The sequence below is a fragment of the Haliotis rubra genome, unplaced genomic scaffold (genome assembly GCF_003918875.1).
Source record: "Haliotis rubra isolate DU_JTF1 unplaced genomic scaffold, ASM391887v1 Scf385, whole genome shotgun sequence".
In the NCBI taxonomy this organism is placed as follows: domain Eukaryota; kingdom Metazoa; phylum Mollusca; class Gastropoda; order Lepetellida; family Haliotidae; genus Haliotis; species Haliotis rubra.
This window is the reverse complement of record NW_025767063.1, coordinates 80,222-95,088: the sequence shown is the minus strand read 5'-3', so window position 1 is coordinate 95,088 and position 14,867 is coordinate 80,222. Positions and strand designations below refer to the sequence as shown.

General features: G+C 38.5%; 2 protein-coding genes across 2 annotated transcripts; one reads left to right on the top strand and one right to left on the bottom strand.

The window, feature by feature from the left end:
- Positions 1 to 5,852: 5,852 nt before the first annotated feature.
- LOC124286498 (putative nuclease HARBI1) lies at positions 5,853 to 7,737 on the top strand. The gene is made up of 3 exons (XM_046722871.1): positions 5,853 to 6,383; positions 6,723 to 6,899; positions 7,204 to 7,737. The coding sequence occupies exons 1-3, from the start codon at positions 5,940 to 5,942 to the stop codon at positions 7,735 to 7,737; spliced, it is 1,155 nt and encodes a 384-aa protein (XP_046578827.1). The 5' UTR covers positions 5,853 to 5,939.
- Positions 7,738 to 9,195: 1,458 nt separating this feature from the next.
- Positions 9,196 to 10,554, bottom strand: LOC124286538. Its single transcript, XM_046722904.1, has 3 exons — positions 10,464 to 10,554; positions 9,741 to 10,175; positions 9,196 to 9,660 (listed from the first exon to the last, which is right to left on the bottom strand). Exons 2-3 carry the CDS (start codon positions 10,096 to 10,098, stop codon positions 9,395 to 9,397), a joined length of 624 nt encoding a protein of 207 aa, XP_046578860.1. The 5' UTR covers positions 10,099 to 10,175; positions 10,464 to 10,554; the 3' UTR covers positions 9,196 to 9,394.
- Between the last annotated feature and the right edge of the window lie 4,313 nt (positions 10,555 to 14,867).

The following is a 14,867-nucleotide window of genomic DNA, read 5'->3' as shown; positions in this document are numbered from 1 at the left end:
GACCCTTTCCGAAACATATACAACATATTTACCATCCCAAACTGTGTTTCACAGGAGATATTGCTTGTGTGAGATCATACGATATCTCCTAGGAGATATCATTTTTTATTACCCGTGTGGTCAACGTATGGGTAGTTGCATACTAATCTCGTACGTCACACGATGTCGTATCGCGTTGACCTGTGTCGTAACGACTTGACCTGAGCTTCTAGCGATTTGATTGGATAACAAATGACCTCTCAATTAGGTCACGTTGTGACGGAACTACTTTTTCGTTCATAACAAACATGAATTTATTCATTCTACAACTTATATGCATTGTGGGAATGTAAATATTGCGAACGTTGCCGTATCGCTGTTTTATTGTGAGTCGAACTGAGACATTATATGCGTCGAAAAACATAAACGCAAAGTTTCCACCAGTGAGGTTAGCCGAGTGAAGCAACTGCAAACTAAGAAACGGGGTGCTACGGAGTAGCAGAGTAGTAGAAGGCTGTACGAGGCGATGACAACTGACATGCATCGTGACGTCGGTTACCAAGGGGGCAGACGAGCAAGGCGTAGTGACGTCATTACAGTGTGACGTCTTGCAAAAAGTGTACTACAGAACAACATTCTTCTGCAACCTCTTTATAAAACCGGTTTCGGTTTGAAACCATAACAATAACAAAACACGCTATTTTGTCAATTGAATGCATGTAATTATACGAAACTCGTGACCTTCCTATGGTTTCTGACCTCGCTTTCGCTCGGTCATATACCATAGGAACGACACTCGTTTCGTATAATTCGTATGTAATGAGACCTCGTGTAGTATTGTCTATGACAGTAGATCTTGCACAATGCCCTGACAATGCTATGACGTCATCAAGTCCATGACCTCATAGCATTGTCAGCGCATTGCTATGACATCGCTTCACTGCAACTCTAATGGCAGTAGATGTGCATATTTCATTGAAAACTAATGAATAGTGATATTTGATGATAAATAGAATCTCACCCTCGTGTCTTCTGATATCAAATATATCAACACTCGTTGATAAAAGTAAAAATATTTGTTACTTTATCAACTCGTGGTGATATATTTGATATCAAAAGTCACTCGGGTGAGATTCTCTATGTATTCAATTTATTAGCCGCATTGCCCGTAGGGCACAGGAGAAAAACGTACCAACTGCATTATGTAGACATAGGGATATGGGCATTGTGTGAAAGACGAACCGTAAGCATGGCACAACCATTATTTGGAGATTTGTATATTTATACGTGATCACGTGTTATTTCGTCCTGACATTTCAGTAATGTGAGGTGAGGTGAAATTGGGTTTAACGTCGTACTTTAGAATATTTCGCTCATATTACGACGTGCATGCGTGTGTATGTGTATGTGCAGCTGCTTGTACTAGCCCAGACTTAGCTGGTTTTATAGTGCTAGCCCACTGAGATACCATGCCGCAGTTAAGCATGAATACCCCACTCAGACACAGTATACTGACTCCGAGCCGACCAGTCCTTGTTGTACCCATTAATGCCGAGCGCCAAGCAGGGACCAACAAGTACCAACGCGTCCAGGGATCGAACCCGCGACCTTCCGTTCTCCGGGGGGACGCTCTAACCACTACACCACGGAGGCCGTCTGACATTTCAGTAATGTGATGGCCAATGGCAATACATTGTTCTTATTCCGTCTGGAACAATGTCAGTTGGATTAATGAATCACCCTTATGTCAAGCACAAGGATTTCCTTGCTGTTATTTCTCGTTGATTGTACAATTATTTTGATCAGATGTGACTCGAGATGCACTGTATGGTGACACATGTGCAAGGAGTGGCATCAATGGCAGGGATTGTAAGCATCATAAAACGTTTTGTTTGTTCATTTGTTTATTGTTTAACGTCGAACCCTGCAGTATTCCAGATATGTGGCGACGATCTGTGAATAAACAAGTCTGCGCCAGACAATTAAGGGTGGGTATTGCAGAAAATTTTCATATTGCGATATATTGCGATGCAAAAGCGTATATTGCGATATGTATTGCAATATACAATGTATTGCAAGAAGGGTTTTTTCAACAAGAAACTACGTATAATCGAGTTAATGCTTGATTTATAAAGCAAAAACACAACAAAATCACTATGCTTGATTAAGATTTATTAAACATTTTAATCATGACAAAAAACAAATGTAAATAATATTTGGCACAAATAAAAAAAAAGGAAAGGAACAACTTAAAAAACGGAAAAGATTTCCGAGTGTTACGAAGTTTTCCGAATGCATGTCAAAATACCGGTTTTCGATCAGAGTATCGCAATACGTATCGTTTTCATGTCTGGACCGGTAAACCGGTTATATTGCGCAGCACTACAGACAATCAAGTGATTTACGTCATGATGATCAAGCAGTTGAGATACAATGACATGTATCAACCATGTCAGCAAGCCTGGGCTGCTGAAGACCCGGATCTTCACCAGTGCCGGACAGTATAGACACACAGACATAGCGATGGACAACTGAACTGATAAAGAGACAACAATCAGCAAATAAAGAAACAGTAGTGTCGTTCAATTGAGATCACTTTCTTTAAATTATGTTATGATACAGATTTAGTCGCTTTGTTCCGCAAAGATATTGTTATATCCTGTTCAATAACTGGGTTTGCCTGTTCGAGATTTTGCCTGTTTGCGACTATAAACTAGATTTGCCTGTGTGCAACGATGCGCCAGTTTATGTATGGCGTCATGTATATGACGTGACTTGTAGTTTCACTTCTGGATTAAACGTTAAAGTAAAGAAGTTTGTTTGTTATCAATGTGGAATCGTTTAATGGAATCGTGTAATAGAATCGAACCTGTGAATGAACCTGAATACATAACAGATATATTCAAATAAAAGATGAAGAATGATCAAGCTGACCTGTCTGTTTTATGAGTGTGTAAGGGTAGGATTTTTTTTTTTGTTATCACATCAGTCATACATTTCCACAGTCGTTGGGAAATATTAAGAAAGAAACGTTCTGTTAGTTCACGTCAAATACATGGCAGACGGAGCACCCCCAAACAACAGCGAACGTAACATTCCAAATCTTTTGGGGAAACTAGCTTGTGTTTCTTCATTAACCCATGCGTTCTGTAAGAGGCGACTAACGAGACCAGGTGGTCAGGCTTGTCGACTTGGTTGACACATGTCATCCTATCCCGATGCTCATGCTGTTAATCACTGGGTTGTCTGGTCCAGACTCGATTGTTTACAGACCGACGCCAGATAGCAATATTGCTGAGCGCGGCGTTAAACAACAAATCAAACCAACCTTTATCCTGAATACAAGATAGGATAGTTTGTGTATGTGATACGAATGAGATTATACGTCGCTTGATGCAATATTCCAGCTTCAAGCTGGAGACAAAGCGATGGGCTGATATATTGCAAATCCGTTTGATTATCATACTCAACGTATATATCGGTGTTGAGGGGCAGGGTCGCCTTATCGAACAAAAAAATAAGTGTCCCAGAATATGCACAGACAATCTGACTTTACATTTGTATGTAAGGGAATGTACCATTTATCTACAAAGACGATATTTTCATCTATAATATTATGGTATTATAATCATATGTATGTCAATGAGGCTGCTATAATGTGTTGTGAGGTTACGACTAGTTGGGTATAGTTTACACAAACGTTAAACCAAGTCGTTTATTTCAAAATATATAAAAACATGATTTATGTTTGGCATGCTGCGTGTTGGTCCTGTATTTCCATTCGGTCTTTTCCGTATCAAATCATTTCAAAGTACAGTGGACTACCTCAAAACAGACATCGCTTGGACCGGTGGAAAATGATGGTTTAGAGGGATGTCGGTTTAGAGTTTTAAAAAACTCAGAACAAGCACTTAACATGTAATTTCAATTAAGCCACTGAACAAGTAATTGTCTGTTTGGCATTTTAGAAGTTGGTGCGTAATCTGCAAATTACAGTTAGTCCTATTATGCCTTCGCAAGCCACCTCTCGTATAACCGTGTTGATTGCTAAATACACACCATGTGTTGGCTGATGCAATCTCTTGTGAAATTACAATGTCGTTTAGAGAGAGTCAATTTGCAGTAAAACATGTTTTTAAGGTAAAGTAAAAAGGACCGGATTTGAGCGTCGGAATTTGGAATAGAGGGATGTCGGATTAGAGAGTTTCTTAAATGATATTGTATAGGGACAAATTCGGGACCAAATAAATATGTCGGTTTAAAGGGAATGTCGGACGAGAGGGTGACCACTGTATCAACGTTAAAATAAAGGAAAAGAAAAACTCAAATATATTCATTTAATTAAACTTCAACACATTTAAATGGTTGTAAAAACATGTACTTATTTCATCAATGGAATGATAATAGTGACAACACATGTTATACTTTGGGATTACACTCTCTCAAGTAAGTACAGATTCTAGTACTTTTGTTAGTTTTGAGTCTCATCCGAAACACGAACCGTCAATCTCAGAGTCACCTAATCGCCAGCACACAAAGTCAGCGTTCAGTCTAAGCCACTCCAGGTCACTATATGGCTGAAATACTGCCGATGTGACTAGAAATCTTAACTCACCCACTCACTAAGGCACTCCACAAGAATATAGGTAATGGGTTTTCTGAGTGTGAAGCACTGCTTGACTGAAGTCCAACTTCCTCAATTGTAGGAAACACATTAACCTCTCCTGAATGATAATAGTTCAGGGACTTGAACTCTTCTTCGGTGAAATGTCTTGTTTCACGACGATCCAGATTACATTGTTCATGGGACTAATTCCATATCCCATTTAGAACATTGTCAAATTCGTGATCTCCCCCTTTGTCGCCATTCTCTTCCCACGGAGGTTACTTGTCATATCTTCCAACGAACCTCTGTTCTAATACGGCTCTTTCATGGTGCGAGTGATCAGGATTTGTGATTGTTTGCAATTAGATTTAGCGACGTTGTTTCCAAAGTGACCAAAGCCTCGGTAATTTCCGTATGCTTCGGGACAACTAGAACCTCTTCCCCAGCGCGATGCGCAAACGTTTTTTGTAGACAGAACTCAGTCATGTAATGGCGGATCAGTGGCGTCTCCATCGCCCTCGTTGACAACGAACAAACCAGCCATTAAATGTCTCGTGTGTCACATCAACACAAGTCCCCGGCAGAGGAGGGATATTTGTGGCCCCACATTTGCATGTATTATTAGTCAAGTTGAGCAAGTGTGGGGAAGGAATATCAACAAGAAACAGGGATCGGGATGTAACTTTGTCTGTCTATCATGTTACGTGAAATTAAGCTATGCAAAATCGAGTACGACATTGGCACCACGTTACAGAAACTGAAGGATAAGAGATTGTCAATGCCATGCTATTCCTGCATGGGTGACATTCATAATCAATCAAAATCGTACCAGTAAATCATAAGGCCCCATTTGCAAAGAACGGCGACCACTCTGCCTTCCCTCTGCGTTCTAACAATTTTCAGAGCGCCACTGAACGCTCAAAGGAGGCACGGCGAACGCAGAGCCATCGCCATGAAAGCAGAAAGAAGGCAGAGCCAACGCCAAGACTGTACTGCTCAAAACAAACGCAGAGCGGTCGCCGTCATGGGTGATTGATCAAAGGACGCAGGGGGAAGGCAGAGCGTTCGTTGAACATTCACTCTGCCTTCATTCAGCGACTAGCGCATCCCTTTGAACAACCATGGCATTCGCTCTGCCTCACCTCTGATTTTCCAGATTACATATAAATAGGTCTTGTACTGCCGATTTCCACGGTATTTGAGAACTGCCGAGCATGCGATCAGACTTCTCACCATGCCTCTGAAAATGGCCGACTTCGCGTGCGAACTCTTGTTCGACTTGAGAGTGTGAAGTGCGCATGTCTTGGCAGGTTACTCGCTCGAACTCACGTGGGTTGCTCTCTAGTCAACAAACATGGCGTCCTTTCGCACGTTTCACAGACTCTACATCCTGTTTAGCGATCTCATGGGTGACGATGAAGAAAACTATGCTCTATTTCTAAGTAAATTAAGACAGTGGGGCGTGGTCGCCAGCATACCTCGTTCTGTGCCAAAAGCAGTCGACTACACTGACATCATTGCTGAATTATCCGTGAATGATGATTACTTTTCTGAGCATTTTCGTGTGAGTCGACACACATTTGACATTTTACTGGAATATATTGAACCGTCCATTTCAAGACACAACAGAGGAGGAAATGACCCTGTGCCACCAGAAAAGCAGCTGTATATTTTCTTATGGTATCTCAGTAATCTTTGTTCCATGAGAGAAGTGTCACAACTGTTCGATGTCTCAATGTCTACTGTACATAAAGTTGTAACCAATACTTCCAAAGTGATTGCATCATTGCAGAATCGTGTAAGTTGTCAAGTTACGTTTAAGTATTAACAATTAGCCCACCTACATTAAATATTAGTAGTTGCAGGAATCATTTAACTGATAATCATATCTTGGATAATTTAATCATGTGTATCATAATTATTTTTTGTCAGTTACATTGTCTGGCAGATTGAAATGAAAATGCTACATTCTTGTATGAAACGAAAAGTGAAGAAACTACAATAAAGACATGCTAGAGAGCGATTTTCCAGCTATAAATTTCTCAGATTGTTCCACCACAAGCAACTGTTTTATCATATGTCGAAATGAATGTTGTAAAATGTTTAACTGTATGTATATTAATCCACTTTTTAACAGATGATTAGATGGCCAGATGAGCAGAGAAGAGCTGAAATAGCAGCAACAGTACAGCAGAACTCAGGTTTTCCAGGAGTCGTAGGCTTTCTCGATGGAACACACATCAGACTGTCATCTCCCATAGGACAGGACAGAGATTACTATAATCGTAAGGGTTATCCCTCTATGCAGCTGCAAGTGAGTACATACTATTGTCTTTGTTTCTTCTGCATCTGCTTGACTGTCCTGATATTTATTTTGATGTGATATTATTAAAAATATTATCATACTTTTCTTTTTTTTGGCTCATTGGTAAGAACATGATCCACTAATGTCATGCTTCATGGAACTAAAACAGGGATGTTACTTTTGCTAGTCTGTTGACCCATCATTCAGTATGCACCTTTGTACACTTTTGTTACGTTACATTGCCCTGCAGCTGAAACATTGCTGAAAGACAAAGTTGTAGAAAATGTCTCATTTTAGAACAATTTTCTTTCAGTTAGCTGTGGATCATGAACTGCAAATAATCAGTGCATATACAGGTTGGCCAGGATGCTGCCATGATGCCAGGGTTCTGCGCAATTCCATGATCTATCAAAAGGCTGAAAGAGGACAGCTTTTCAGTAATGGTCAACATCTTTTTGCTGACAATGCCTACCCTCTTAGAAACTGGCTTATCACACGTTTCAGATGTGTAGGAAACATCACACGTCAACAACGAAGATTCAACAAGAGATTCTCAGGTCAGCGACAAACTGTCGAAAGGGCTATAGGTCATCTAAAGGGCAGATTTAGAAGACTTCGAGAAATCCCATTTCACAACGCAGATGACGTCTGTCATATGATAATTGCAGCATGCGTTTGTCATAACATCTGTGTCCTTGCAGATGATGATGTTGAACACTTCATCGACAATGATGGATTACTGCATCCAAACAACTATCAAAACATTTACCAGAATGGTTACCATGGTGTAGCTAGACGATTGCAGTTAATGAGATATGTGATACTGATGAGGCTACTTTGGAGTTAATATGGATTGCATGTGAATAAAACATGCAAGCTTCTGTGATATAAATGTACCAAAGAAATCTCAGCTACTTACACTTTCAAAAGCAGTAATTGAGTTATTGTGGTCTGAAATATGTACATTTTTTTTCATCTCTGCAATGTAATAGCTGAAATCATGTTACAGTACTGGTTTCTTTAAGTAACTGAGGCTTAACTCTTTCCCTTTTCAGGGTCAGCAACTATTGCAGTCAAACCATGTAGAAATATAAAATGCAAAGAAAATATTTCAGTTGTGTTTATTAACAAAAAGAGAAACAACTTTCCAAAGGAGTTCTCACAAAACTAATGCTTCTTTAACATTGTTATTTGTCATCAGTATATCACAACCATAATGACAGTACGTCCAGACAGGAACAATGTCAAAAATGACATATTTGGCACATCATAGAATCTCTGTTAAAAAGTCTAAAAAACAAAATAAGAAAAATAGCACCGCAGCATTCTAGCTTCCTGGTCTTCATTAAAACAAAGACTGCATATATTTCGTTTACATGAGCGAGTGAGATTTTCTTCTACACACAATTCACCAATATACCCAACTGAACCTTGTACTAGGACCATAACATTGGTTTTATATCCGTATCACAAACTACATGAAAGTTTCAGAACAATCGGTTAGACTGACTGACTCAGTTTGGTTTTATGCTGCTTTTAGCAATATTCCAGCTATATCACGGCGGGGGACACCAGAAATGGGCTTCAAACAATGTACCCATGTGGGGATTCGGGTCACGGGTCTTCGGCGTGTCAAGCCAACGCTTTGACGACTAGGCTACCCCACTGCCCCCAATCAGTTGGAAGAGTTGCTTTCAGAACAAGTATCCCTTTAGGACTGATTGACATAATAAAACTTTGCAAACCAATTTAACAGAGGCAACATTTACTTTATAACTAAATCACCTCAGTCAATCTGTGAGTGAGAGAACAAGTAGTATCTGAGTATACACTACAGATGCTGAATCACTGCTCAGTTCTATGAACTCATAAAAACATGAAAACATAGTATTTTAATTATTGTAACTCATCAATAACCATCTGATATCACAGAAATGTGGAAATCACAGAACACTAAATATGATAACTGGATGGCATACATTTGCTAACAACTTCAAAAGAAAAAATGTATCTCTTATCCACTTCACTTTGTGGCAGATGAAAACAAATAAATCAAAATCCTGTTACAGGTATTTAAGCCTTTCAATACGCTGAAGTGAACTGTGCAAGAATCAAGCTCTACACACTGTGAAATCGTTATCCACAGTTACATTAACCTGCACTGATATCACAGAAATGTGGAAATCACAGAACACTAAATATGATAACTGGATGGTATACATTTGCTAACAAACTCAAAAGCCAAATATATCTCTTATCCACTTCACTTTTGGCAGATGAAAAGCAAATAAATTAAAAATCCTGTTACAGGTATTTAAGCCTTTCAAGTCAATATGCTGTAGTGAACTCTACAAGAAACAAGTGTTGATATACTAGTAAAATCCAGAGTAACATTAAACCTGCAGAGTTCAATCTTGTTTGTAATGCAGGAATAAAAACAAGTAAAACAAAACATGAACTCTAAATGCAACAGTTTGAACTTTTTGAGTGCAGTAATCTCCATTTCACTCATTCTTAGTTACCATACATGTTTGTTCGACCTCTCTCTGATAAAGATCCAGCATTCTATCTAATTTAGTCATTTTCTCAGTGTGTTGATGTCGGAGTTCTTGCTTCATTTCAGCATGCTGTTCCCTCATCAGCGCAATCATCTCCTCAGACCTTCTTTTCAAAGCTTTTCCACCTTTTTTCGGTTTCTTCTCAGTTGAACTTTGATCCATCTCCTTCATTAAAGATGCATTTGGGTCTTTGTCAGTGTCTATTGTAACACCTGGTTTAGTGCCAGCCTTATTTCCATACATATTATCAAACGATGTTTTGTGTCCTCTTTGTCAGTGTCTATTGTAACACCTGGTTTAGTGCCAGCCTTATTTCCATACATATTATCAAACGATGTTTTGTGTCGAAAATACTTCACTTCACTACCAGACGGCGCATCAATGATTTCTTTCCACTTTTTCTTCAGAGAAGAATATTTGTTGAATGCCTGTTGTTGTGTAACTTTACAATTGATAGTTTCGAGTTCAGCCACAATCTCCTTCCACGAAGTAGAATGATTTCTAGTAGAAATGAAATCATCATTTCTCTCATGTCTGAGACAAACAAGGTATTCTTCTTCCTTGTCAGTCCAGAAGTGAAGGGCATTAGCCATAGAAGATGTACTTGGCACTTCTTCATCAACACGATGAATATCTGGGGTGCTGGACATTGTTGCGGGAGTATCCGAGGGTTGACTTGAATGTCTATCCAAAAGGCTTGTTAATATGGACTGCTTTACAGCTGGATCTGAAACAATCATGGTTCCAGTGAAATCCTATATTATGTTTACCAACATTAACAACAAGAAGAACAAAAGAGCATCTAATCTTTGATTATTTTGAGAATGCAAGTCAAAAGTAATGGAAATATTACATTATATGACACATAGCATATATACTTCTCTTCAAAGGTTTAAACTTTTAAGGTTCAAACAGAATTTTTAGTTTAATCTCAAATGCTAATTAACAGTACATGTGGCAAAGATGGATGTTTAACAATATTTACCTTCAAACAATAATATTTAATTAGCCGTACCTGTTGTAGCCTCAGTCAAAAGATCAGCAATATCTCTTGGACAAGGAATGCAGACATCTTTGCCTCCTTTCTTAACTAGGAGCTTTACTTGGCTGCTGAAGAAACAATGTAATCAGGTAAACATAACCTCTTCAGAAATAAATGACATTCTCTTGCACATACTTGTACGTTTTCCCGAGATATGTAACTTTAAAATATGAACCGAAAATGATGGGCGAGTGTTATAGGTTTCATGTAAGCATCAATCTCTGAGCGAAATGGGTACAGTTAATCAAATTTTGTGTATGCCTGACCAAAATGCAAACCCCTGCCACCAGGGCTACAAGATTAGTGCTCTAACCATTCTCCTATGAATCAAACCAACATTTACAAGGCTAACATTGTCAGATACAGTATTCTTACCACCTTTGCAATGCATGACAATTTTTATATTCCCTAAAACTATTCTTGAACATAATCCCCAACATTTGTTCTTATTTCCAGGTAACCCTGCAGACAGTTCATACTGTCCTAGTGGAAGTAGACATGGTGGTGGTGTGTTAAAGAAATTCACCTATTCTTTTCAGACATTTTCAAGGAGAGTGAGTGAGTGAGTTAAGATTTTAAGTCACATCGGCAATATTTCAGCCATATCGTGACTAAAGCAAGTTATAAATCTATCAACAATTTAAGTGAAATGATAAAATTCTGCCGACGAAGGACAGTAAAATAACTAGATTATCACAAATATACATGTAAAACTAGTAATTGAATCTAAAACATTTTAACTAGAGGGGACAACACAATATAAAAATGGGCTATAGATCGCTAACCACTGAAGTTAGATCACCATACTAGAGACCATGGGGACTTACAGTACATTTGCTTCCTGCATGGGCCCTAGCTGGATTTACATCATCCCTTCAGCTGTTAGCAATTGAGATAAATCTAGCCATACGTTAAAATTACACATATTCTACGATTAAAAAATGGAAAGTTGAAATTTACTTTGAATGTTTTGGGACTTACGTACCCTCTCGGGAGGACAATAATTTTACAGTACTTTAACCCCCCCTCGAGGATACAGCCACTAACAATCTGTGTTACTAATTCGAACTTCCAATCATAAAATATTTAGCTATTTACAAATCTGTTAACAAATCTAATTCTTTTAAAAAAGGCAATAACTAAATGAGAACTAACATTATTAAAAAGATCCTTCAATGTTTTGACATTAAAATACTTATCCCTTGTGATGGAATATTCAATGCAGTCAAGCAAGACATGCTTGACTGTGATCCTTTCATCACAAGGGATACAAAACGGAGGATCTTCGCCTTTCAATAAATATTCATGAGTATATCTGGTATGGCCAATGCGACATCGTCGCATAATGACCTCTTCAAATCTGGACTGACAACCCAAGTAGGTGTAACCAATATAGGGTTTTATTGCATGTAACTTATTAATACCTACTTGGGCGTCCCACTTCTTCTGCATCAGATCGCGGATGTATGTTCTAATGCCAGCTTTATAATCAGAGTATGGAATAAGAAGTGGTGTCACAGATTTGTTGAGTGCTGCCTTGGCAGCAAGATCAGCCATGGTATTCCCAGAAATGCCAACGTGGCTGGGTAACCAACAAAAGACGATGTCGCACTGGCCAGTAGCAAGCTCATTATACAATTCAATAATGTCTAATAAAAGTGGATGTTTACAAGAAATATTTTTAATAGCCTGAAGACATGAAAGGGAATCGGAAAAGATTATGTACTGTTTATGTTTAGGATGTCGTTGAATATATTTAAGAGCCGTTAATATGGCGTTTGCTTCTGCTGTAAATATAGAGCTGTTATCGGGTATTCTAGAAGATATTGTTCTGGGATCCAATGACAGTGGCACATGCCACTGCGCCACCATCCTTGGACCCATCTGTAAATAAGGATTTGTATGTAGTATATTTATTTCTTAATTGACTAAATTCTTGTTTATACTGTAATTCATTTGTTTCTGATTTTTTAAATGTAGTTAATGTTAGGTCAACTTGTGGCCTAACTAATTGCCAAGGTGGAGAAGAAAGAAGACGGGAAGGAGCTATATTTTCCAGCTCAATGCCGGCAGCAGAAAGAAATGGTTTAATTCTTAAACCAAGAGGCGGAACAAGAGAAGGTTTTTTTGTTGTACAACTCCTCATAAGAAGGATTGAAAACACAGTTAAATGCAGGATTAGACTCGTTAGAATAGAGTTTTGTTATATACTGTAAAGAGAGTTTGATACGACGGTGGGTAAGGGATGGCTCATCAGCCTCAACATAGAGACTATCAATAGGAGAAGTTCTAAAAGACCCAAGACAAAGTCTCAGACCTTGATGGTGGACTGGATCTAAGAGTTTTAAGTTGCTTTTACAGGCTCCACCATATACGATGGAGCCATAATCAAGCTTCGAGCGGACAAGTGATCTGTAAAGGTGTAGGAGCGTAGTTTGATCCCTCCCCACCTTGAATTAGACACGACTTTCAATAAATCGAGTGCCTTCAGGCATTTAGTTTTAGGGATTTAATATGCGGAAGAAAGGTTAAATGAGAGTCGAAAATCAGACCTAAGAACTTGGCCTCTTTACAACCTTGATGGGAGTGCCATTTAAAAACAGTTCCGGTCTTTATGTGGTTTATATTTACGGCAGAAATGTATGCAATTAGTTTTTGATTTAGAAAATTTAAAGCCGTTTTCAAGACACCATTTATTTATTTTGTTTAAACACAACTGTAGTTGCCGTTCAATGGTATGCATATTCTTACCACGACAAGAAATATTAAAATCATCCACAAAAAGTGATCCATCGATAGAATCATTTAAAACCTTGGATAAACTGTTGATCTTAATGCTAAACAATGTGACAGACAAAATACTGCCTTGTGGGACACCCTGATCCTGATTATAATGGTCAGACAGGGTAGAACCCACTCGGACTTGAAATTGCCTGTCTTTTAAAAACTGTGATATAAAAAGAGGTAAACGACCCCTTAAACCAAAATCATGTAAATCCTTTAAAATGCCATGCTTCCAGGTGGTATCATACGCTTTCTCGAGATCAAAGAATATCGATACTGCATGTTGTTTATTGACTATAGCATTTTTGATAAAGGATTCTAATCGTACCAAATGATCAATGGTACTACGATTTTTCCTGAAACCACATTGAATATTTGTTATTAGGTTGTTGGTTTCAAGATACCATGTTAATCGATTATTTACTATTCGTTCCATGGTTTTACAGACACAACTCGTTAAAGAGATTGGTCTGTAATTAGACGGATCAGTATGATCCCGGCCAGGCTTTGGTATAGGGACAACAATGGCATTACGCCACGAAGGTGGGAAATTCCCTGAAGTCCATATTGTGTCAAAAATATTCAAAAGTGTTTCCAAACATGATTCAGGTAAATGTTTTAAGAGCTGATAGTGTATATTATCAGCTCCTGTTGCTGTATCATGAGCTTGCTCAAGGGCGGTATGTAGCTCATGTAGTGAAAACAATTCGTTATAGTCTTCACCATTATCTGATTTAAAGTTAATCCTTTTCTTCTCCTGTTGTTTCTGGTGTTTCTGAAATTCAGGAACATAATTCGATGAAGATGAATGTTTGGCGAGAGTTTCGCCAAGCTTGTTCGCAATATCGGTTTTATTAGTTAATATATTGTCACAATCCTTCAGATGGTGAACAGTAGATTTGGAACCTTTGCCCTTAATTCTTTGAATCATGTTCCACACCTTTGAAATCGGTGTGCGTGAATTTATCTTAGAAACATATTTCCTCCAAGACTGACGCTTATTCTGTTTAAATGTACGTCGAGCCTTGGCATTTAAAATTTTGACTTTATTTAAGTTATGAACAGTAGGATGTCGCCGAAAATATTTTTCAGCTTTCTTCCTGTTCTTTCTGGCCTGTTTACATGCATTATCAAACCATGGCTTACGAATATGTGGAACTGCAGAGGACTTTGGTATAGTTTGGTCAGCAATGTCATTGAGCATATCTGAAAACAACTGTATGGGATCTTCACTGTTCGCAAATGCATCATGTTGTAAGTTGTCAGTACACAGTGTCTCATATAATGACCAATCAGCCCTGGCAAAGTTCCTTCTTGATAAAGGTGGATCATCACCAGGGTTGATTGTTTTGAGAATAGTGGGAAAGTGGTCACTCCCACATAGGTCATCATGGACCATCCACTCAAATTCATTATATAAATTGGAGTCAGCAAGTGAGAGATCAAGGGACGAATATGTTCCCGTAGCTGGATGTAAATAAGTGGCTGAGTCATCATTAAAAATACATAAATTATTATCAGAAATAAAATCTTCAATTACCTTACCTTTATTGCTTGTACTTGTACTGCCCCATAGAGGGTTGTGCCCATTAA

What these genes read in the sequence shown, in the direction of transcription:
- LOC124286498 (XM_046722871.1), top strand. Translation starts at nt 5,940, where the DNA reads ATGGCGTCCTTTCGCACGTTTCACAGACTCTACATCCTGTTTAGCGAT. An exon ending in TTGCATCATTGCAGAATCGT is followed by an intron (nt 6,384 to 6,722) that starts GTAAGTTGTCAA and finishes ACTTTTTAACAG; the next exon opens with ATGATTAGATGGCCAGATGA. An exon ending in ATCCCTCTATGCAGCTGCAA is followed by an intron (nt 6,900 to 7,203) that starts GTGAGTACATAC and finishes ATTTTCTTTCAG; the next exon opens with TTAGCTGTGGATCATGAACT.
- LOC124286538 (XM_046722904.1), bottom strand. Translation starts at nt 10,098, where the DNA reads ATGTCCAGCACCCCAGATATTCATCGTGTTGATGAAGAAGTGCCAAGT. An exon ending in TAAGGCTGGCACTAAACCAG is followed by an intron (nt 9,661 to 9,740) that starts GTGTTACAATAG and finishes GCACTAAACCAG; the next exon opens with GTGTTACAATAGACACTGAC.